Source organism: Chionomys nivalis, chromosome 5 (genome assembly GCF_950005125.1).
Source record: "Chionomys nivalis chromosome 5, mChiNiv1.1, whole genome shotgun sequence".
NCBI classification, from domain to species: domain Eukaryota; kingdom Metazoa; phylum Chordata; class Mammalia; order Rodentia; family Cricetidae; genus Chionomys; species Chionomys nivalis.
In genome coordinates, this window is record NC_080090.1 from 53,897,357 (window position 1) to 53,920,592 (window position 23,236).

A 23,236-nucleotide genomic window follows, 5' to 3' on the forward strand; every position below is an offset into this window, starting at 1 on the left:
TGAGAAAGCAGGCTTAGAAATGTCTGTGCCTGAGCTGGAAAGGTGGCTCAGCAGTTAAGAGCACTGACTGCTCTTCCAGAGGACCTGGGTTCAATTCCCAGCAACCACCTGGAAGCCCACAACTGTAAATCCAGTTTCATGGGACCTGACCCATGTCAAAACACCAATGCACATAAAATAAAAATATTTTTTTAAAAAAAAGATTGAAAAGAGGAAAGAAATGTCTGTGCCAATGTCTTTTTAAGGACAAATCAAGAAGGCTTTATGTAACATGAGGGCCTGCTTTGTTGGGGTTTCCATCCTGCCCAGTTCCCACAGCTGGCAAGTTGCAAAGAAAATCACACAGAGGTTTCCATAAGATTATAAACTGATTGGCCCATTAGCACAGGCTTCTTATTAGCTCTTAAACTTATATTAATCCATTATTCTTATCTGTATTAGCCAGATGACTGGGTACCTTTTTCAGTGGGGTAGATCACATCCTGCTTCTTCGGTGGTCTGGGCAGGACTGGGAGGAATGGGCTTCCTCCTTCCCAGGATTCTCCTGATCTCATTGCCCCACCTTTACTTCCTGTCTTGTTGTCCCACCTATACTTCCTGCCTGGCCAATCAGCATTTATTTAAAACATGATTGACAGAATACAGACAATTCTCCCGCACCAGCTTTACAATGGAGAAGATGATGTAGATTGGCAAAATAAGATCATCGCTCTAAAAACTAAAGTTGACTATGAAGTAGGAACAAGAATAATATCTAGGGCTGGAGAGATGGCTCGGTGGTTAAGAGCACTAGCTGCTCTTCCAGAGGTCCTGAGTTCAATTCCCAGCAACCACATGGTGGCTCACAACCATCTGTAATGAGATCTGGCGCCCTCTTCTGGCCTGCAGGCATGCATGGAAGCAGAATGTTGTGTACATAATAAATAAATTTTAAAAAAAGGAATATCTAAACCTTTGCTGTCCACAAGGCATGCGTGGCTTTCAGATGGATAAAATAAAACCCACCCAGGAGATCTTCCTCTTCCTTGGTGCCAGCCACACATGCCCTGTCGCTTCTGAGCATTAGAGCTAGGCTTTGGGCAGAAGCGTTCCTCTAAAACCCATGCATTTCCCATCGTACTGATCTACTCAACCTTCGGAAATGAACACTGAAGGGTGGCTTAGCTTTGCCTAGATGGCTGTGATTCCCTTGGGGATTATATCAGAATCCACTCCCAGCTCAGGTCATGAAAAGTTGTCACCAGTGTACTGAAAAAACAAAGGAAATGGGCTTCTTCCTCCCCATAGAGCTTTAAATTTGCCTTCATTTTGCATTAAATGTTTCTTTATGAAATGACAGCGATGAGGTGGGAAGTTTTGGGTTTGGACTAGAAAAGATGGCATCAGTAAGCCTCTGTAATAGTTGGGTTTTATTCGTGTTGTATAAGAAATGCATCCATGGGGCCGGGCGGGGGTGGCGCACGCCTTTAATCCCAGCACTCGGGAGGCAGAGGCAGGCGGATCTCTGTGAGTTCGAGACCAGCCTGGTCTACAAGAGCTAGTTCCAGGACAGGCTCCAAAACCACAGAGAAACCCTGTCTCGAAAAACCAAAAAAAAAAAAAAAAAAAAAAAAGAAAAGAAAAAAGAAATGCATCCATGTAGCCAGCTTTCTTGGACCACCAGCCCCCCAAATCATGACACTGAGACTTATTAGTAAATAAATTATGAATGTTTGGCCTTATTTTAGGCTCAGTCTTAGTTTAGGCTTGTCCCACTAGCTCTTATACTTAGCTTATTTTAACCTGTTTCTCTTCATCTACATTTTGCCTCAGGGCTTTTAAACCATTTGTTCTGTTCCTCCTACTTTCCGGCTTCCTCCACGTCTGGCTGGCTGGACGGCCCTGGGCATCTCCCTCTCTTTCTCCCTTGTTCTTGTCTCAAGAGTCTGGACTCCTCCTCATTCTCTATGCCCTGCCCGCCAGCCCCACCTTGCCTTCTATTGCTTAGCCATTCTGCTTTTTATTAGACCAATCAGGTGCCTTAGGCAGGCAGGGTGAGACAAATGTACTACATCTTTACATAAACGCAATACACCTTTTCACAGCTAAATATTCTGCAGCATAAACAAATATAACACATCTTTACGTAAAGTTAATATTCCACAACACACCTAATAGGCCTGGAGATCTTGCTGATGTTCTCAGCTCTCACTGCAGACTCAGCAAGGCACAATGATCCAGTGCTGGTCTTTCAAATACTGGCTTCCCTCTATGGAGCACTGGCAGTAAGCAGGTGGCAACAGCAGCTTGGGGTACCTTCTACTGTTACAGTCCTTATGCAGGCCCCAGGCATTGTAGTTCCTAGGCATGCCTCTACCTCAGTGATTCTCAACCTTCCCAATCACTGAGATCCTTTAATACAGTCCCTCATGTTGTAGTGACCCCAAGCGTAGTTATTTTCATTGCTTCTTGATAACAGTAATTTTGCTGTTATGAATTATATTGTATCTGTTTTCTGATGGTCTCAGGTGACCCCTGTGAAAGGTTGTTTGACCCCCCACACACAGAAAGGGATCCTGACCCACAGACTGAGAACCACTGTTGTAGCTGTTGGCATTCCTCTGCCCCTAACAGCAGCCAGTTACAGTCCGTGGCCCAGGGTGTAAGACTCTTCCTTAGTCTTAAAGAAGGCAGTTCTCTCCAAAACTAGCAACCAGAGACTGCTTTTCGCATCTCTGAATCCTCATAGACTACATTGTCCTTCTGTCTCAGTTCTGTCCCCTGCCTCCTGCTGTCTCTGCTGGTGCTACTTTCTTGCGCTGGCCTTCCTCAAACTGCAGCTGCTGCTGCTGCTAGGCTGTCGAGCAGCCAGCGGCCTTACCCCTTAGTAGCCTGACTGCCGCTCTGTGCTGCCTTCTCCATGCTACCAGCCATACTCACATTACCCAAAGTAGGCCAGACCGGTGGAGGACAGCTTTTATTGGCTATAGTGATGCGGCTCAGGAGAGGCAGCAGAGTGTCTCCCCGCCTGATCTCTGTGCTGCGTAGGATGTCCCAAAGATTCCATAGCCTCCTAAAACATCATCCCCGGCTGGGACCCAAGTTCCAAGCACATGAGTCTGCAGGGACCTTCTTCATTCAAACCCTAATTGTAAGGAATTAGAAACGTTCGTGTATGATTACTGAGGAGCCACTGATGACGCACGCACGGTAGAAGGCACTCAAGACCAGAGGCTGGGTGGGCTCAGGCTCCCACAAGCTATGGTAGGAAGCTTGGGCGCTACCTGCTGGTGTAACCTAGCAAAAGTCCAAGTAATCGACTATGTTCTGCCAGAGTGTGCCCCGCTTCCCCTTTACATCCCTTAGAGGCTCTCCCACCTTAATCAAAATGACCAAGAGAGGTGAGACTTACGCAAGAGAAACAGCTCAGCGGGTAGAAGCATTGACCGCCAACCCCGACCACCCGAGTTCGATTCCCGTAATCCACACAGTGGAAGAGGAAAACCCACTCCCCCTGGGTGGGTGCCTGACCCCCACACTCACACCCACACGCATCCCCCTTACACAGATGATACATAAGCAGTCTCTCTGCTTCATCTCTCGTAAGCAACACTTTCGAGGTGTTTTCTGACATAACATACTCTACCGTCCAATTAACTGGCACCTGTGTTTGGCTACTGAGGCCTTGCTGTGTGGCTAGAGCAACTCACACGCTTTTTTCTTCGTTTTATTAAGCTTAGGAGGTTACGTGGGCTCGCAGCGACTGTACCGAGCTTGGTGCTCAGAGCCGTCCTCAACTCCACCTGCCTAGCTCACCTGGGAAGCTTTTCAGTGTCCAGGTGCCCAGATCAATTACATTAGCATCTCAGTCTTTTAAATGCTCAAAGGCAGCTCTAATGAAGCCCGAGCTCGAGAACCAGTTCTCTCAAAGCACAGCCTGGCAAGCTATGCCTATGACTCAGCTGAGAAGCTTACTGAAATGCAGATCTGACAGGTCTGAGGCGGGCTGAGAATCTACAATTCTCTTACCCAGCAGGTGCTGCGGCTCCCTGGGCCACACTGAGCGGCAGCTGCTCACGCACTCCACAGTTCGCGGCCAATGGCGGCAGTGCTTGCTTTCCGTTTGCATCCTAGTTCAGGATGGCTACAGTTAGCAGAGGTACAGTTTCAAGTGATAACGAATAGAGTCATCCACACAGATGGAAGAGGAGGTATGTGCTGGTTCCCTTACCTCGGAACACATTTTTAGTTTGTAGGCTATTATTATATTATTATTCTCTTGGCTTTTGAGACGGGGTTTCTGTGCAGTCCTAGCTGTCCTGGAACTAACTCCACAGACCAGGCTGGTCTTAAACTCAGAGATCCGCCTGCCTCTGCTTCCCGAGTACTGGGATTAAAGGCATGAGCAGCTGCCACTTCCTGGCTAGTATGTGGCTTCAAGAAGCCTGCAAGGTGAATTTCTGAGAAACATGGTCTGAAGTGACGAGGGAACAGCCTGGCAGAGAAATAAGAGAAGGGGGAAAGTGACAGAAGACAGTGTGCACGATGGTGATAAGGCACATCAGCTTTATCCAAGCTGCAGCGGCCTAAGCAAGGGCACGTTATAATCTATTGACCACGGAGAGCTCATTCACTGCCGCTGTCTAATGGCTTTCTTTTGTCAACTCCCTCCCACAACCTTGAAAAGAAAGACCAATAGGTCTTTGTACAAGAACAAGGATTCATAAATATTTCAGGGAAAATAACACCAAGAAAGGCTGATTTAATCATTCCAGTGCTAACTGCCCTAACTCGCCCATGCAAGGGCAAGAGAGCTAGGCCCAGCCATGACAATCATTCCTTATCTCTAAATGCCACCTTCACTATTACTTAACTCGTCCCCAGAAAGGAGCATAGGTGAGGCCTCAGCTGTAGTAGTGTGCAGCTACAAGGTCTGGTAGCTCTTTAGGGTAGGCCGCAGCAGGGAAGGACAGGGTCACAAAAAGTCATCATACCTTAATTTCCCTTGCCTGTCCTGATCCTATACTTTCTCCTCTGTCCAGTTCAGTCTTTAAGATGTGATGAGATTCAAATTAAGACAAAAGATTAACCCTGTGACTGGTTCCAATTCTCTGTCACAGAAGCACACAGTAATTTGTGTAGTCAAACGACTCTCTTCAGTTGTAGGACAACAGGCCGCTGTGCAAGTGTCTGCGATGGAATGATGGGATGGGTGTTTGCTGTGGTATCAACTATTTTCTCGCTAGCCATCTCGTCAGGTTTCTCAATGAAATGACAAAAGAACTCAGCTTTTGCAAAAGATTTTATTACTATGCATGTATGATATGGGGAGGGGCACCCAGCCTTCATGTGGGCTCTGGGTACAGAATCATCAGGCTTCTGTGGTAAGACCTTACCCACTGAGCTGTCTTGCTAGCCAAAAGGAACATAGCTTTTTAAATGCCAATGGACCACTTTTTCCATAAGTATTACAACTTTTCTGGCTCCAGATAAAAGCTTTAAGAATTTTCTTTTAAGGATTTACTTATTAATTATGTATACAGCATCTGCCTGCATGTATCCCTGCAGGCCAGATGAGGGCACCAGATCTCACTCATTACAGATGGTTGTGAGCCACCATGTGGTTACTGTGAATTGAACTCAGGACCTCTGAAAGAACAGTCAGTGCTCTTAACCTCTGAACCATCTCTCAGCACCCCCCAAAAATTTTTAACTGTCAATGAACAAAGAAAATGTCTACTGATTCATCAGGAACCCAAGAAGGAAGGTGTCTTTAGAGCAAACTACAAAGTTGTCATTGTTGGTGGGACAGACGTGTGAGCAAAGCTGGGGCCTGCCTTTTGCGTGGTGTACTGCTGAGGTGTACAGACCTCGCAGGGACTCCCGGGAAGAACAAGTCCCTTGGCTGGTATCCGAAAGGCACTTGCGCACATTTTCAATTGGGAAGGGTAACTGCAAGATGGAGGACAATACTGACCCCAACCTTTCCTCCTGAGTGGCCCAAAGCCTGCATCTAAGAGACTATTCAGTTATACTGCTGTCAAGGCAGCCAGCTCGTTCCTCAGCCTGGCCACGTGAAGGGAGTCACAGGTTCTCAAAACGGTGACTCCACTTCACCCATCTCCACATACACTGTCTTCAGCTGTGAATAGTACTCAATCGTCACACGGCCATTCTCTCTGCCGAATCCTGAAAAGACAAGACGGGGTCAGGGTGAGCTAGTCACTACAGTGATTTCAAGTCACACACTACTCCAAATGCAGGCTCCGCTGGTCCCGGTGGGAAGCCCATTCTCAAACCAGGTACTTTTGTGGAGCTGGGGCCAGCGAGTGTTAAAACAGGGAAGTAGCACAGCCTCGTTTTAGAGCATGAGTCCTGACTTCAGGTGCCTGTTGCTCTGGGTGAACATCTGAAAAATGTGCAGTCTCTTTAAGGAAACATGTTAAAAGGTGCTACAGCCTACCAAGCACAAAGCCCTGGGTTCCGTCCCCAGCAGCACACAGCCTGGGCAGGGTATCACCCGCCTGTAATCCCACTGTACACAGACAAGGGCCTGTTCGAGTCTGCTCCACTACCCATAAGCTCTAGATACAGGAGACTGTGTTCCCCACCCCAGCCCTGAAGAAAAAAAAAACAAAAAAAGCAAAAAAAAACCCCAAAAAACAGCAAAGCAGCTCGTTAAAAGCAGCCTCTAAAGCAAAGCAATCCACCTGACAGCCCTGGAAAGCAGTGTTCATTTAAAACTTCACTAACAAGGTTTATCAATCTTTTAAATGTGCGAAGAGCAGACTTCAGGTTCCTTGATTACTTAATATCCTCAAGCACTGCCTAATGAATAATGTGTAAAAAAGACAGCATCCCGTGCTTGGGCTTTGTGCTGTATCCTGGTCCAAACCATGGCTAGCTAAGCCTGGGGACAGACACTCTGCAGATGTAGCCATCTCTCTCATCACACTGTCCACTGTCGTGCTACTCAAAAGGAATGAAAACCCTCAGGCCTAAGCCCTATCCTAGAAGTTAGCTATTAATGAAATAGCACCTTGACTTCTACTTGCATCATGCACGTGTTCAGCTCCTTCATGTACCACGCTGGGAGGAGGAGGACTGGTGGGATGTCGTTGAGAAGCAAGGATAACACTGCCAAGTATCAGGTAAGACTCGACACCCACCATCACTTCAGTGCTCATAATATTAAGGTGGCCCAAGACTATGAGTTGGACTCTGAAACTGTGTTCAAATCAATTTTTAGTTCAAATGAAAAAAGTATAGGAAATAAATGAATACAGGTACCAGAATACAAAGAATGAACCTCAAAGTGGTGGCTGTGTCCCTGAGCCTCAAACCCCTGAAACACCAGACCACACATCTGGGGGCAGAAATAAATGAGCAGTAGTTTGGGGGACACTCTGGTGCCATCCAGAACAGAGATGATGGCTAGAATTGTGGCAAATGGCAAATTAAGAGACTTTATAAATTTGAGCCCCAAAGAGAAAACCCATTAATATAAGCTTTCTGGAATATGACTTTAGAAGCCCCTAAACCCTACTGATGGGCATACCTGATGTGGAAGCCCTGAAGGAATATTTAATGCTCAGAGCAATCAATCCAACACTAAAGAAAAGGTAATGCTACCCACAAGACATGCCATGAGATGCAGATCAGCCATTAACACGCCATGTTACACAGGAGAACTTCCTGGCAATGCGGCCTGCATTCCAGTGAGGCTGGGGAGAACTGAGTCTGTCTCCTCAGGCTATGCCAGTCACAGGCTGAAGAACACTGGTATGGCAGCACTGGCTACAGTGGCTGGCTTGTGCATTTCCACCTCCTCACCTGACTTCTTATAGCCACCAAAGGGCAACTCCACCGGGCTGACGTTGTAGTTGTTAATGTAGCATGTTCCCGCCTGAAGCTCGGCCGCCACCCTGTGAGCCCGCTGGATGTCCCTGGGAGGGAAAAGACAGCACTGGTTATTCACAGTTCACGCTAACTTCACAGGAAACCTCGGCGCATCAACTGGAAGGTTCCTGAAATCCTGCCAAACTCTTGTTTCTTCAAACTGTTTAAGACCCTTTCATCGCCCAGGCAAAAGACGACCCAGATTTTTAAAAAATCACTGAAGTAAGCAGCAACAAGAGTGCCACTACTCAGCAGTGTGGAACAACCACGCCACCTCATACAAAGTGATGAAGGTGGAACCCTTACACGCTACACAAGCATGCACCTGCATAGAACACAGGTCTGAAAACTATAAAACTATCAGAAGTACAGAAATATATCTCCATGGTCCCAGATTCGACAAAGCCTCCTTAAATATAACACTCAAAGTAACAGACAAAAGTAAAATCCACAAAAATGAGAACCAAATCCACAATGGAATATGACCTCACACCCAGGAGAATGGCTGAAACTGAAACATGCCAACGAAGGCTGACGCAGGTATGGAGAAATTAGAGCCTTTTATTTCGTGTGTATGTTTGTGGGCATGTGTGTGCCATAGCACATGTGTGGAGGCCAGAGGACAACTTGAGTCAGTTCAAGGCCTGCCTAGGCTACAAAACAATGTCATGATCATCTTTAACAAAGAGAACCTAACTCAAAATAAAAAGTAGAAAAAAAGGGCTGGTGATGCTGGAGATTTACAGCTCAGCGTAGGATGCTTGTTTAGTATTGCCAAGGTCCTAGGTTTAATCCTTAGTACCTCAACACACACACAAAGAGCACCTAGCCCACTCAGTCTCCAACGCAGAAAAGCAGAGTCCCAATCTTTCTGTCAGGACCCAAAGGGAAGCAATCACATGAGGACCAGCTTCAAAGCACTTAATGGAAGGAAAACTCAGGCCTTCCTTCCTAGGTATCTGACCACAAGGCAGCATTTGACCTTGGTACCACAAATGCTCTGCACTCTCAGTGAAGCCTTAGAAAACCACCTTCCCAAGGCCAGTGATTAATGAGTTTGCATACAACCTGGAGATTTACAGTCCTTTTCCTTTTTGTTTTCTTGTTCCGTAGTCTCACTATGTAGCCCAGGCTGGTCTCAAACTCATGGTCCACCTGCCTCTGACTGCTGAGGTTACAGGCATGTACCACCACAACCAGATTGCTGGGGTTATAGGCACGGATTGTTTTGAAAGAAATTTTGCATCAAAATCATTTTTATCTCTATTATAGTGGTTAACATTTACGTACAAAGATATTAATGATGGTAACACGATATTTAAAACTACACTGCACTAAAAATGTTGTGTTTGAAGAACAATATCCAGTATTCATAATGTTAAAAGTTTTCTAAATTCCTTGATTTGAATGTTTTTAATATCTAGCCCAAAGCTTTACATAGATCAGAATCTTAAATATTCAATGAAAGAATGAAGTCAGAACTTCTAATAAAGTTCAGTTTAAACTCCATAGCAATGTAGAGTCCTTTGGCCATTAATGAAAAACTATAAAAGGCAGCTTTGGCATTTTCTGAATTAAAAAGAAGCAAACAGGGCTGGGGTGTAGCTCAGTTTGGTCTTCAGCATCATGAAACAGACAGAGATGCTGATGGCTCTGATGACAGCAAAGTAAAGAGGAGTAAGAATGATTGCAGACCCAAGAAGACACCATAATCCTTTCCTTCCAAGATGCTATGGGTGTCTTGATCCACATACCTGGTAAAGACGCCAGCTGCTAGTCCAAACGTGGTATCATTGGCCCGATCCAGGACCTCAGCTTCAGTTTTAAATGATAAAATGGACATGACTGGTCCAAAGATCTCTTCTCTCACACAGGTCATGTCGTCTCTGCAATTAGCTACCAACATTCATAATGAAACCAATGGCAGTGAAGGGAACATGAACTCACATTATACATTATCTGTAGTAAACAGTGAAACACGTAGCTTTAGGGGGAAAATTTTTCAAGAGGATATAGCCACCATGAATATTAATTAGACCCTCCTTTTGCATGGCAACTTGGTAATACATATTAGAGTCATCCTGTATAACTCTGAAACCACTTTTTAGAATTCCTAAGGAAGTACCCAGTGAACTAAACAAATTTATTTACAAAGATCTTCACCACAGTATTACTTACAATGATGAAAGCAGGAAGCCGTAAACTAAACATTCCAAGAGGAAATAATCACACAAACTAGACACACCTTTATGATGAACTTTTATAAAGCGTCTAAAAGCAATGTTTTTGAAGAAAACATTACATAGATGTTCATAAAATACTCGACTGAAAATGACCCAAAAATGTATCAACCACATTTCTGTTAAAATGTTACACACACACACACATATATACACACTATAGCTATACAAATGCAGTCTAGCGATGAAGTGCATCAAACACCAAAACATGTGACAGAACAACTGGCCTGAATGCCTCAGAAACGCCAAAGTCATGACTAGCAAAGGAATATATATATAGTGTGTATACTGTGACAAAGTATATATGTGTGTATACTGTATAAATATATATATATATATAGTCACATTTTGTTAAATGTAACTCCTATATAATATAACTAGAAACAATGCTATAGAGGAAATGAAGAGGCTGGAAAGATGGCTCAGTGGCTCAGGGATGCACTGCTTTTGCAGAAGACCCAAGTTTGTTTCCCAGCACCCACATCAGGCAGCTCACACCTCCTGTAAACTCCAGCTCCACGGGAATCCAGTGCCCTCCCCCAGCCTCCACAGGCACTCCATATCCACGTATGCATTCATGCATGCATTCACGTGCTGCATGCATACGTGCACACACAAAAATATTTTTAAAAAGAAAATGCAATATAAAACAAATTTAAAAATAAACAAAGGTATATTTGCTTCATTAAAAACGCACTTAAATGTTTCTAAAAATGACTAACTCCCTAAAATTATTTAGTTCACACCTGACATTTGAACTCTGTCCTTAGAGCTGAGAAGCACCAGTACCAAGCCCCTGCGAGCCTCAAAAGGAGGGAGCACAGGAACGGTCATGAGCAGCTGCACGGGTTAATGACGTGTTTTGGAGTACTGTTAGACATCCTGGCTCATTATAACCAGAGTCTAAGAAACAGCTCAGTCTAAAATAATTCATGGATCTACAAAGATTCCAGTTCTAAAATCTCTTCAGAAGTGGTGGGGGCGCACACCTTTAATCCCAGCACTCGGGAGGCAGAGGCAGGCAGATCTCTGTGAGTTCGAGGCCAGCCTGATCTATAAGAGCTAGTTCCTGAACAGGCTCCAAAGCTACAGAGAAACCCAGTCTAAGGGAAAAACATTTTTTAAAAAAGGGGGGGGGGAGTGGAGGGAGGGGAGACTGCAGTTAGGATGTGTTATATGAGAGAATAAATTTTTTAAAAAAAGAAAAAAAAAAATCTCTTCAGAGGCAGGTTAGTTGTTGCCCTGTACACAGCACACTGTATCAGCACACTAGAGACGCTGGATTTCAAGGATAAGTAATAGATTGCATTCCCTAATAACTGGCTGTGCTCTTGGTTGTGTTCTAAGTCTTTGAAAATTAATAATCCACATGTAAGTTCTATTTTAATTACTCAAAACAATCATCCAATCCTCTCTGAAAAGATTTTGTCAGCTTACAAAGGCTGGCTACACAAATGGCTCTGTGGACGCTGAGCTTTACGCTGGAAAGCTGGAGGGGACGGATATGAAAGGCAGCAGAGCGGTCCTTAAGTCTTGAGCAAGTCAGACCGAGGCTCTAAATTAGTTCTAAACTTCCTGGTGCATAAAGGTAAACTGTGGGTCTGCTACAATGCACATCTCTAGGCCCCAGGCTCTAAGACTGACAGTCAGACAGAAGAAACCTGTTTTAACAGATTTTCTAAGTCACATATATGTTTTTGTTTTTTTTTGTTTTGTTTTGTTTTGTTTTTGTTTTTCGAGACAGGGTTTCTCTGTGGCTTTGGAGCCTGTCCTGGAACTAGCTCTGTAGACCAGGCTGGTCTCCAACTCACAGAGATCCACCTGCCTCTGCCTCCTGAGTGCTGGGATTGAAGGTGTGCGCCACCATCGCCCGGCAAGTCACATATATGTTAAAACACAAGCTAGCTTCCAGAATCACAAAAATAAAGGTCTGGCTCCCTCTTCTTTTGCTGTGGGAACTCCTTTAGCCAATAGCCTTTAAGATACTGGCACACTCTGGGCGTGGCCACATGTACTATAGAAACAGATGTAGCCCCCTTGGCTGCTGGATTCAGTTCCTGTTCCCTGCTCATACAGAGGACTGCTGATCTGTGAGTCTATCCCTAAATAAAGAGGCCTTTATTATACTCTATTCTAAGCTAATGCGGGATTACTTTGTTATAATCCTCCACACTCTTGCCTGGCTTCGCAATCTGCATAAAGTCTAATTGTAAAGTACATGTTCTTGGTGGAAAATCTATAATATTCAGAAATACACAAAATGCAATGGAAGGAGCCTTAACCTTAGCAAACAGAGAACTCATTAATATGGTCTCACCATGTATACCCCATTCTTTCCTTTGCTTCAGGTTCTTCAACAGATTCAGAATATCATCACGTATTTTATCGTCTAACCCATATATTTCACTTAACAACATATAAGCTTGCCCTATTTGTTATTCATTCAATTACAACTAACCTAATCCATGGTATGGAGTTAGGCTCATAGTTTTTCAATACCAGTGGCTATTTCTTTAGGCTAAAGGTTAACACCACTACCAACAGGGTCACGGGTTTAGAATCAGTTTAATTGCTAATATAAGTAAGATTTATAGGTACTGCTTTTTTTTTTTTTTTTTTTTTTGGTTTTTCAAGACAGGGTTTCTCTGTGGCTTTGGAGCCTGTCCTGGAACTAGCTCTTGTAGACCAGGCTGGTCTCGAATTATAAGTACTGCTTAAAGCCTATAAAACAATCAATATTTCTATGAATGTCCTAACAAAAAACTGTAAATGAGACTAATAAAAGCAGGGTTTAGCTGGGTGTGGTAGTGTTCACCTTTGTTTAACCCAGCACTCAAGAGGCAGCAAGAGGCAGATCTCTGTTAAGTTCAAAGCCAACATGGCCTACGTAGAGTGTTCCAGGTCAGACAGCAACACACAGTGAGACCGTGGAGGCAAGCAGGTTTGATAGGACGGATGCCCATGTATACTTGACTGTCCAAACTAGAGTTTGAAGAGTGGAAAGATGTAATAAAACTTACTAAACTTAGGCCTGAAAAATTGATTGTTATATTGATATGTTACAGTCAAAAGAAAAGCATGTTTTACATTACTGAGGAGTTCAATACTTTTTTTGTTAATTTATTTATTTACTATGTATACAATATTCTATGTGTATGCCTGAAGGCCAGACGAGGGCACCAGACCTCATTACAGATGGTTGTGAGCCACCATGTGGTTGCTGGGAATTGAACTCAGGACCTTTGGAAGACGAGGCAATGCTCTTAACCACAGAGCCATCTCTCCAGCCCTCAATACTTTTTTTTTTTAAATCAAACATGTATGGGGAGGTTGTTTATTTTTTTAAAGCTTGTTCCAAGAACAAATGTCTCCAGTATATATGGCTATATGTACCCAGTACATAAACAATAGACACAATTGTCCTAGCTTAGAGGTACCTACGGGGCTTCAAAGTAATGAAGTAGTTCTTCTTCTTAAACCTAGGTAGTAAATCATTAAATTTGCCAACCCTTACTCTATGACATTACATAGTTCATAAATATTCATTTCTAACTGTCTACTATATAATTCAAGTCATTTAAAAGCAAACAAGAAGACATACTTAAAATGCAAGGTGTCATGTAATATCCGTGTTTTAATTTAGGATCCGTTGGTTCATACGGCTCTCCACCATATAGCACAGTAGCACCCTAAGTGAAAAAGAAAAGGCAGGCATCTTCTGTATTGAACACACAATCCCATATGTGTTCCCACAAGGACGAAGGTAGCCCGAGTAAAGGCACACAGCATTTACCCTCCCAAGGCAGAACACTCATGGATACTAATCACCAATGTAAATGCAAAAAAGGGCATGGGGCAAGAAGCCATGACATAACCCACCCGGTTCCAGCTCCCGTTCATTGCTCACCTCCTCCTTTGCTGACTTTATAAACCCAAGGACCCGTTCCAGATGTGGGCCATTGATGAGTGGGCCCATCCTCGTATCTTCCAGAAGGGGGTCCCCAATTCTTATGTTTTGAGTCTGCTTCACGACTTCTTTTGTAAATTTGTCAATAATTTCCTTTTGCACAAACACTCTAGTGCCATTACAGCAAACCTAAAAGACAGAAGACATCAATTTGTGTGGAGAATAAAAAAAGAAAAGAAAGAAAAAAAACATGTAAAAACTCTTCATGGGTCATGACCCATTTTTTTAATGTTTTATTTTATGTATACTGATGCTTTGCCTGCATGTCGGTCTGTGTGTCATTTGTGTACCTGGTACCTGTGGAGACCAGAAGAGGGCACTGGATTTCCTGGACCTGGAGTCACAGATGATTCTGAGCCACCATGTGGGTGCTAGGAATCAAACCCAGGTCCTCTATAAGAGCAGTCAATGCTCTTAACTGCTGAGTCATCTCTCCAGCCCTACAACAAATTTTTTAAAGAATATTTTCATTTCTAAAAACTTCCCAAAGTAATTAGGAAGGATCAGTTATATGATTGTGGACATACATCTCAAAGGCATAATCTGCCCTTTAATGGAAAAATTAATCCTTACTCTGCTGAAATTGTCTTAAGACCATTGATGGCCCACAGGATCAGCACCCTCGCTTACCCCTCTGCAGTACCGGCTGCTCACTCTGGTTGTTTCTGGGGAGTGGGAGGTGAGGGTGGGTCAAAAATAAAACAGGTTAAGAGCTTTTATAAATTTTAAAAATTAAAAAAAATTTAAGCTAATTTTAAAATTAGTCTTGAGCCTAATTTTAAAAACTGAACATTTCAGTTAGTATTATCTCTAAAACTAAATAATTACAACTTACTCGTTCTTACAGGAACGAACATGAATACTGTTCAAATACCATACAGACATACAGTAGAACAGAGAACAAAGTGCCAGAAATAGAATATCCCTATGAAGTTAAATGGCATGATTTCCAGGATATAGTAAGTGGGGGAAAATGGTGCTTCTAGCTTGACACGAAGTAAGTAGAGGAAATAAAAATATACAAATATCTGGTCATTTTGTTCAAAGAGCAGAATGGGAAATGGGTGAGAACAGGAAGAAGGAATGAGAAGTTCCAGTTCTGAGTGGTATTCGGAACTATGACCATGTCTTGCCTCAGCAAAACAGATTTTAAAAATCTTTAAAGGACAAAGGAAAAGATACCTCAAATGAACCACAAACAGAAACCAAAGAACCCACTATTCTAAATGAACATTGTAACCACAGTATATAAACAGAAGTTTCTGTCCTACCCAGTCCCACAGCCAATTCAAAATAACCCATAATTCTTATCTATGTTTAGCCATGTGACTTGGTACCTTTTCACAATAAGGCATTCTCATCTTACTTCCTCTGTGTCTGGCTTGTGACTACCTCTCTGTCTTTCCTCTTCCCAGAATTCTCTTAGTCTGGTCACCCCACTTATACTTCCTTCCTAGCCAATCAGTGTTTTATTAAACTAATATGAGTGAGAAATCTTTACAGTGTACAAGAGCATTATCCCATAGCATTTCCTCCTGGATCGTCTCAGCCAGCAGCCTTGGATTGTTCTGGATGCAGAACTCAGGGGAAACTACAACAGAGGCATCTGAAACACTGGATCGTCATGTGAAAGCAGGGGCAATAGAATAGATCTATGTAACTTCTGAACATAGCATTCGGCCTGTACAAAAAAAGACTAAGTAGCGGTGGCGCACACTTTCGTCCAGCACTTGAGAGGCAGAGGCAGGAGAATCTTTGTAGAACAAGCCTGTTCTACAAAGAGTTCCAGGACAGCAAGGGCTACACATAAGAAACCCTGTCTCGGGGCTGGAGAGATGGCTCAGAGGTTAAGAGCACTGACTGCTCTTCCAGAGGTCCTGAGTTCAATTCCCAGCAACCACATGGTGGCTCACAACCATCTGTAATGAGATCTGGCGCCCTCTTCTGGCATGCAGGTATACATGGAGGCTGAACAGTGTGTACATAATAAATAAATAAATCTTTAAAAAAAAAAAAAAAAAAAAGAAACCCTGTCTCAAAACAACAATAACCACCCACAGGTGAGCCATCTCTCCCGCCTTTGTTATTATTTCTCTAAACTATACGTGTTTATATGGTACAGTGTGATCATTTGGTACATGTATCAAACTAAACAATGGGTACAATCTGGAATAATTGAAGTAATTAGCATTGCTTCCATTGTGAGCTGTTTTGAGAGAAGGTCTCTGTATAGCCCACACTGTCCTTGACTTCCCAGCTTCCCAAGTGCTGGGGTCACATGCCTGGTTTTAACTCTCTGACCTGAGTAACGTCTTTGATTTCTGGCAGTTGAGGTAGTCTAGACCCATCTCCTTCTTTTTCCACCCGAACTCTGGAATTGGCCATCTGTCTAGGCAGCCCTGGTTTCAGTAAGTGCGAAGTGAGACCTAGAAACCAAGCTTTAGGGCTGGGGATGTAGCTCACTGGTAGAACGCTTACCTGCTGGGTTTGAGAGCCCGAGTTTAACCCCCAGTACTGCCAAGAGGAAAAAAAAATCCTACCAAGATCTCAGTGTCAGGCTCTTGACTCCTACTGTGTCCATGTTGCTCATAATTCTCAGACCAGGGCTGGGGAATGTATGTCTGTGTGTATGTGAGACACTTTGTTTTGTTTTTCTTTTCTTTTCTTTTTTTTTTTTAAGACAGGGTTTCTCTATGTAAGAGCCCTAGCTGTCCTGAAACTAGCTCTGTAGACCACACTGGCCTGAACTCAAAAGAGATTCACTTGTCCCTGCCTCCCGAGTGCCAGGATTAAAGCCAATAAATTAACACTCATAGAGTACTAATCACACTATGCTTATGTAAAAGAATGTGGTTTTGGGGGCTGTGCTACAGTATTTGATAGTTAGGGACCTTGTGTCTATAACTTTCTCTCAGATAGTTCAGGAAGACATTGATTCTGTATGATGTATATAAACAGATTGAAAGAATGGTGAAGCAAACAGGTTAGATTCTGCAGCACTTCTCAACCTGTGGGTCATGACCCCTTTGGCAAACCTCTATCTCCAAAAATATTTACATTGTGATTCATAACAGTAGCAAAAATTATAGCTACAAAGTAAAAATCTTACAACTATGGGCCACCACCACAAGAACCACCGTATTAGAGGGATCTGGTTCAGAGATATACAGGAACTCTTGGTACTATCTGTTCACAACTACCCTGTAATTCTCAGTGTGTCTAGAATGTCAGCCTGCTGCCAGGGGGAGAGGCAGGGATTCCTTCCCAGCCTTCCCAGGAAGAGTTCATACCTGGCCTTGTGTGAGGAAGTTGGCCACCAATGCCCCCTTCACAGCGTTCTCCAGGTCACAGTCTGAGAAGATGATCAGAGGAGATTTTCCTCCAAGCTCCAAGGTAACAGGTTTGATTCCTTTAGAGGACATTTCCATGATCTACAGAACCAAACAAGGCACCCGGAAGTTTAGCATAAGTTAGTCTGCATGCTAGGTCAACTCAACCTGAACCTACCAGGTTATCTTTGTCTGACAGGGGCCAGAACCTGTTCTCATGTACACTGGGCTCTTCGTACACTTAGAATATTCTTTGGCAAAACCTTCTAAGAATTTACAGAACGTCACATAAAACCCTGAAACAGTAGTTCACTTAAAACGTACTGACAATTCATAGGATTCTTGCAGCCAGGAATTCTTTTTGCATTCTTATGTTTAGGGCTATTTAAAACTGGGAACATAAATCCAGGTCAAAGTAACAAACCTCAAGTAACCTGAGAGAATATTCTTCTTCTATACAATACAGTTAACTCACCAACAGAGCACAGTGCAGCCCAGGCCCCAATCCCTCACACACATCATCTCCTGAAACAAGGCGAGAATTTCTACCCCACCTGGCCCACCACAAATCACCCACACATGCCCTCTTTCCCCCGTCACGTGCACAGAAAGAGTAGAATTTCCTGACCCATTCCCAACATAAACTCAAAATCTGCAAAATACACAATGGGCAGGACTAGCTTTGCCAGACTTAGCCATTTGTGTCGAACAAAACTGGTGTCATCTGTACCTTCATGCCAGTAGGCACACTTCCAGTGAAGGAGACTTTGGCCACATTGCGATGCTGACACAGAAACTGGCCTGTGGCAGCCCCACCTTGCACTACGTTGAAGAGGCCAGGAGGCGCGCCTGCTTTGGTATAGATCTCAGCCAGGAGCAAAGCAGACATGGGTGTGAAGGGAGAAGGCTTAAAGATCATGGCGTTACCTGTAGAAAAGCAAATGCTCCTCTCAGACAAGACTAGACGATTCCAACTGGTTCCTGGTCCTCTAAATTCACGAATGATGTTATTAATTCTAGAAACATCTGGGACTGAAACGATGACCCATTGGTTAAGAGCACTTGTTGCTCTGGCAGAGAGTCTGAGATCAAAGGATGGCTTAGAACCAGCTGTAACTCCAGATCCAGGGAATCTAGCACCTTCTGGTCTCTGCAAGTACTAGTTGTACACATGGTATATTATATACCATCTATCTATCTACCGATCTATCTATCTATATATGCAAGCAAACACTCATACATAAAAAAATCAATAAACCTAAAATTATTTTTTAAAAAAAGGACATACCTTGTTTTCCCACCTTGGGTTCTCATGTATCAAGGTCTTTGGACATGGGTTATCCTATTTAAAGCTTGCAACTTCAATGTGAAGTAGGGATAATTTGTCTCATAAAAGTTAACTGAAGACCAAAAACTTTCATTTCCTTTCATTCCAACACTAGAAGGCTAGGATAGCCTAGCCGGGCGGTGGAAACATCTTTAATCCCAGCACTCAGAAGACAGAGGCCCGCAGAGCTCTATGAGCTTGAAGCCAGCCTGGTCTACAGAGTGAGTTCCAGGACACCCAAGGCTACACAGAGAAACCCTGTCTCAAAAACCACCTCCCCGTACCCCCAAAAAAGGATAGCCTAGAATACACAGCCAGTTCCTACATCAGAAACAAACTGGACAGATGCAAAATAGAAACCCCAAGACATGACCTGTGTGTGCAACCTCAACTTTAATTCCTTCAGGTGCAAGGCAAGGCAGGAACAGACCCACATCCTCTGAGACTGACTGCCCCAAAGCAGCTCTTGCTGTCTGAGTAGGGAGCGGAAGGCTCACTGTGGAGGAGTGACTTATTCTTACCACATGCCAAAGCAGGAGCAGACTTCCAACAGGCAATCTGGAAGGGGTAGTTCCATGCTCCTATCCCCACACACACCCCAAGTGGCTCTCTTCTGGTGTAGCCAAAGGACCCATTTGGGAGCTGGACATGCTCTCCTAGGGGTAAAACAGAATAAGAAATGATGCAAGTCTATGCTCCCCACAATTTCACTAGCATGAGATCATCCTAGTTAACTCTTAAAGACTCTTCTGTCGGGGCTGGATAGATGGCTCAGCCTTGAAGAGCACTAGCTCACTTACCACATATGGCTCAGGTGGGCTCTACCACCCATTCAATATGAACTGCTATAAACATTTGTTTGAGATATGTTTCATTTACCTCGGGCTAGCCTCAAACTCACTATGTAGCTGAGGATGCCCTTAACCTTCTGATCCTCCTGCGTCCCCCTTTTAGGTACTAAGATTACAAGTGGGTAGTGGGTATCACCACACTCAGGAGTATGCGATATTTGGAACTGGAACCGGGGCTCCACGCACACTAGGCAAGCACTCCAACTGAGCTACATTCCTGGCCTGAACTGGATAACAATGGTAAGCATCGTGCAGACTCTTACAAACTAGTGCTTCGAACCATTTGGTCTACAGTTCAGGTTTTAATACTGGATGCTTTCGTGTACTATTCTCATTGAATCCTTAGAACAATCCAAGTAATTGTTACTATCTCCACTTTAGCTAAGGATTGATAAACTAACGTAAGCCACCCAAGTAGGTATCAACTTAAGACTTTGCCCTTCACCACCAGGCCCTGCTCTTCCGCCCTCCGATCAGATGGCCGCCTGAGGCCATACCAGGACTCACCTGCCATGGATGCAGCCAGGCCTGCATAGTATTCCAGACACTGCCACGAAGTGTCGATATCCAGGCGGGCCTCAAATATCGACTTCCCGTTGTTGATTGTCTCCATGACAGCAATTGCATCCTTTTGTTCCTTTGGGTAAAACAGAAGGAAATTTAATTCCTATTATGATGTTTCAACATGGCCAGTGCTTAAAAAGAAATGTGTCACTCAAGTTCCAATACTAAAAAGGCTGGCACTTGTGAGGAACCTCGGCAGAATAATGGTGCTGGACTGGGAGACAAACACCTGCTGTCCTCCTTCCAGGTCATCAGGGGACAAAGATGGAGACCACTTCAGTATAAGTTAGAAAACGGAAGTTTTAAGAACAAGTATGTGCATGTGGATGAATGAGAACATGTATGTGAGCATATATTCTGACATTTCTACATGGCCCAGGCTATCTGAGCACAGAACACAGGCAGGCTAACTGACGGACAAAGACCTTGGAAGAGACTGCATGCTCCCTAGAGAGATCTTTGGATCTATAATTTCTTGCTCCTAGAGCCATCTGTTTATCCTCCAGGGTAATAATAACCACAGTGGCTCCTCCCTCTCAGTCCCAGAGACTTGTTTGATGAGCAATTAATCTCAATACCTCCCCCGAATAGGATGAGAAGACGCAGGAAGTCTTCTGATACCCTAATTCCCCCTACACCTACAAGCCGCTACAGTGTGCTGTAAGAAGCCTTTTTCTCTGATCTCCAAAGCTCCGTGCGTTCTATGAGAATACATGTGTGCACTGATACCACTGATAAGTATACATACAGATATTTGGTTATACATATAAACACACATTCTTACAAGCAGGTTAACTCTCAGACCCTTCAAGGTTTCTCACAGCATACTTATGACAAAAAAAGAAAAGGAAACCCGACATTCCCACCAAAGAGAATTCACATTCTGATGTACATCAATCATTCTGAACCTTCTAGTTTCTGATACGTTTTTTTTTTTTTTTTTTTGTATCTCTGAATCTGAACTCTTCCCAAGCAATTAAGGTCCCAGGGAGCCCTCAGTAGACATGTGCTTTACATACCAAGGTGAGCAGGGGGAATGAATGTTTCTCCATTTCACACGAGCAATCCCAACCTGAAGCTGCATCGATGTTAACTGCGACCACCCTCAGAGTCGGCTCAAAAGGAAAGTATTGATACACACCTTTATCATCCGGGCAGCCTCTAAAAGGACCTGGCCACGCTCCATGCCAGATTTCTTTCTCCAGATTTCAAAGGCATCCTTTGCACTTTTAACAGCCAAATTTACTTCATTTTCTCCTGAACACTGTAAAGTAGCTATCACTCGGCCTAGAGAGAAGCAGAAAGTCCGTTTTATCACAAGCGGTTGCAAAACACATTTGAATTGTTTCTATCAGCCTTCTTTGGGGGATCCCTGTGCCCATGATCTCATTTCGTTCTTAATTTTGTGACCAGGAATCCCTTTCGAGTCCAATAAAGTTCCAAGTAGTAAACAATACACATGCAGGCAAAACACTCAACACATATTTTAAAAATAAAAACAAGCCAAGTATGGTGGCACACTACTTTAATCCCAGCACTTGGGAGGCAGAGGCAGGTGGTTCTCTGTGAGTTCGAGACCAGCCTGGTCTACAGATTTTCAGGACTGGCTCCATAGCTACTGAGAAACCCTGTCTCAAAAAAACAAAAGAAAAATTAAAAATAAACAAAACAAACTCTCCTAAGTGCTACTGGGTAACTTAGACTATATATATGTGTGTATATATATGTAATAGAGCAGACAACTCAGCAGCAGAGGAGATCTGAGAACCCTAGAACCCTGAACTGCTTACTTACCACGAGGCTCAATGGGCTCTACCAACCATTCAATAAGAACTACTGTAAACATTTAAGATGGGTTTCATTTGCCCCAGCTCCCACGAGCCTCCGCAGCACTCTGTGCTCCACACTGCAGCCGTGCAAGTCCAGCAACCCTTTGCGGAGTGCTCGGAAGGAGGATAAGGGGCAGCAGACCCCAGTGCACAGGGCCAAAGAGAGCCCACTCCACCCGCGTCCAGCCCGGTTACCGGTGGCCGGCTCGAAGGCCTTCTCCGTGCCGCTGCTGTCCACGGGCTCCACACGGGCCCCGCCGCGGTAGTTGAGCGGCTCCAACTGGACGAAGGATCCAGTGTTCATGGCGGCAACCGCTGCAAGCCCGGGAGTGCGGAAGAGCAACGTCAACCCAGAGCCAACTGCACGGAGAATCATCTGTCGAGTGCGCAGCTCGGAGGGAAGCCCCACTAGCCCACGCGCTGGGAGAGCGGAGCGGAGGGGCGGGACCGGCGAGAGGCGGGGTTGCGAAGGGGCGGGACCTATGGAAAGAAGCGACCCTGGGCGAGTTTGGACCGCGAGGGGGCGGGGTCTCGGGGAAGCCTGGCCATGAGTGGGTGGGCGTGGGGCGAGCAAGGGATGCGCGGAAGAGCACGAGGGGGCGTGGCTAGGGGGAGTATCTTGGGCCCATCCAGCATAGTTAAAGGAAGAAACAAAGAAGAATATAACTCGATCACCTTCCCATCTCCAGGCCTCCCAAGGAGAAAGTCTTTGAGAATCCAAATACCTTGTCATCTAAGGCCATTCTTAACCCTAATCCTCAAGCATCCTCGTGTCGGGCTCTGTATTGTTAGGGCTCAGTTTCCCATTAGTTACACTCTTACACACATACACTTTTTTGGGTTTTTTTTTTTTTTTCGGTTTTTCGAGACAAGGTTTCTCTGTGTCTTTGGAGCCTGTCCTGGAACTAACTCTGTAGACCAGGCTGGTCTCGAACTCACAGAGATCCGCCTGCCTCTCCTCCCGAGTGCTGGGATTAAAGGCGTGCGCCACCACCGCCCAGCCTTTTTTGGGTTTTTGTTTTGGTTTGGTTTGGTTTTTCAAGACAGGTTTTCTCTATGTAACAGTCCTGGCTGTCCTGGAACTCACTTTGTAAACCAGGTTGGCCCTGGAACTCACAGAGGCGATCCACCTGCCTCTGCCTCCCGAGTGCTGGGATTAAAGTGGTGCTCCACCAGCACCAGGCCACGCACGCTTTTATTCCCTAAACGTTAATGACTGTCACTCTTGTTACTCCTTCCATAAGCTCGAAA

The 23,236-nt window shown here is 44.4% G+C and overlaps 1 protein-coding gene across 1 annotated transcript; it reads right to left on the bottom strand.

The window, feature by feature from the left end:
• Positions 1-5,272: 5,272 nt before the first annotated feature.
• Aldh9a1 (aldehyde dehydrogenase 9 family member A1) lies at positions 5,273-22,423 on the bottom strand. Its single transcript, XM_057769634.1, has 11 exons — positions 22,181-22,423; positions 21,298-21,443; positions 20,100-20,229; positions 19,263-19,397; positions 18,145-18,341; positions 17,376-17,516; positions 14,026-14,214; positions 13,720-13,807; positions 9,633-9,774; positions 7,813-7,925; positions 5,273-6,168 (listed from the first exon to the last, which is right to left on the bottom strand). The coding sequence occupies exons 1-11, from the start codon at positions 22,359-22,361 to the stop codon at positions 6,074-6,076; spliced, it is 1,557 nt and encodes a 518-aa protein (XP_057625617.1). The 5' UTR covers positions 22,362-22,423; the 3' UTR covers positions 5,273-6,073.
• Positions 22,424-23,236: the final 813 nt, after the last annotated feature.

Bases quoted from the DNA above. Each gene is read 5' to 3' on its own strand.
- Aldh9a1 (XM_057769634.1), bottom strand. From the start codon at position 22,361: ATGATTCTCCGTGCAGTTGGCTCTGGGTTGACGTTGCTCTTCCGCACT. The intron at 21,444-22,180 runs GTAACCGGGCTG...GCTTCTCTCTAG, and splicing joins GGCCTTCGAGCCGGCCACCG to GCCGAGTGATAGCTACTTTA. The intron at 14,215-17,375 runs GTATGAACTCTT...TCTGTCTTTTAG, and splicing joins ACTTCCTCACACAAGGCCAG to GTTTGCTGTAATGGCACTAG.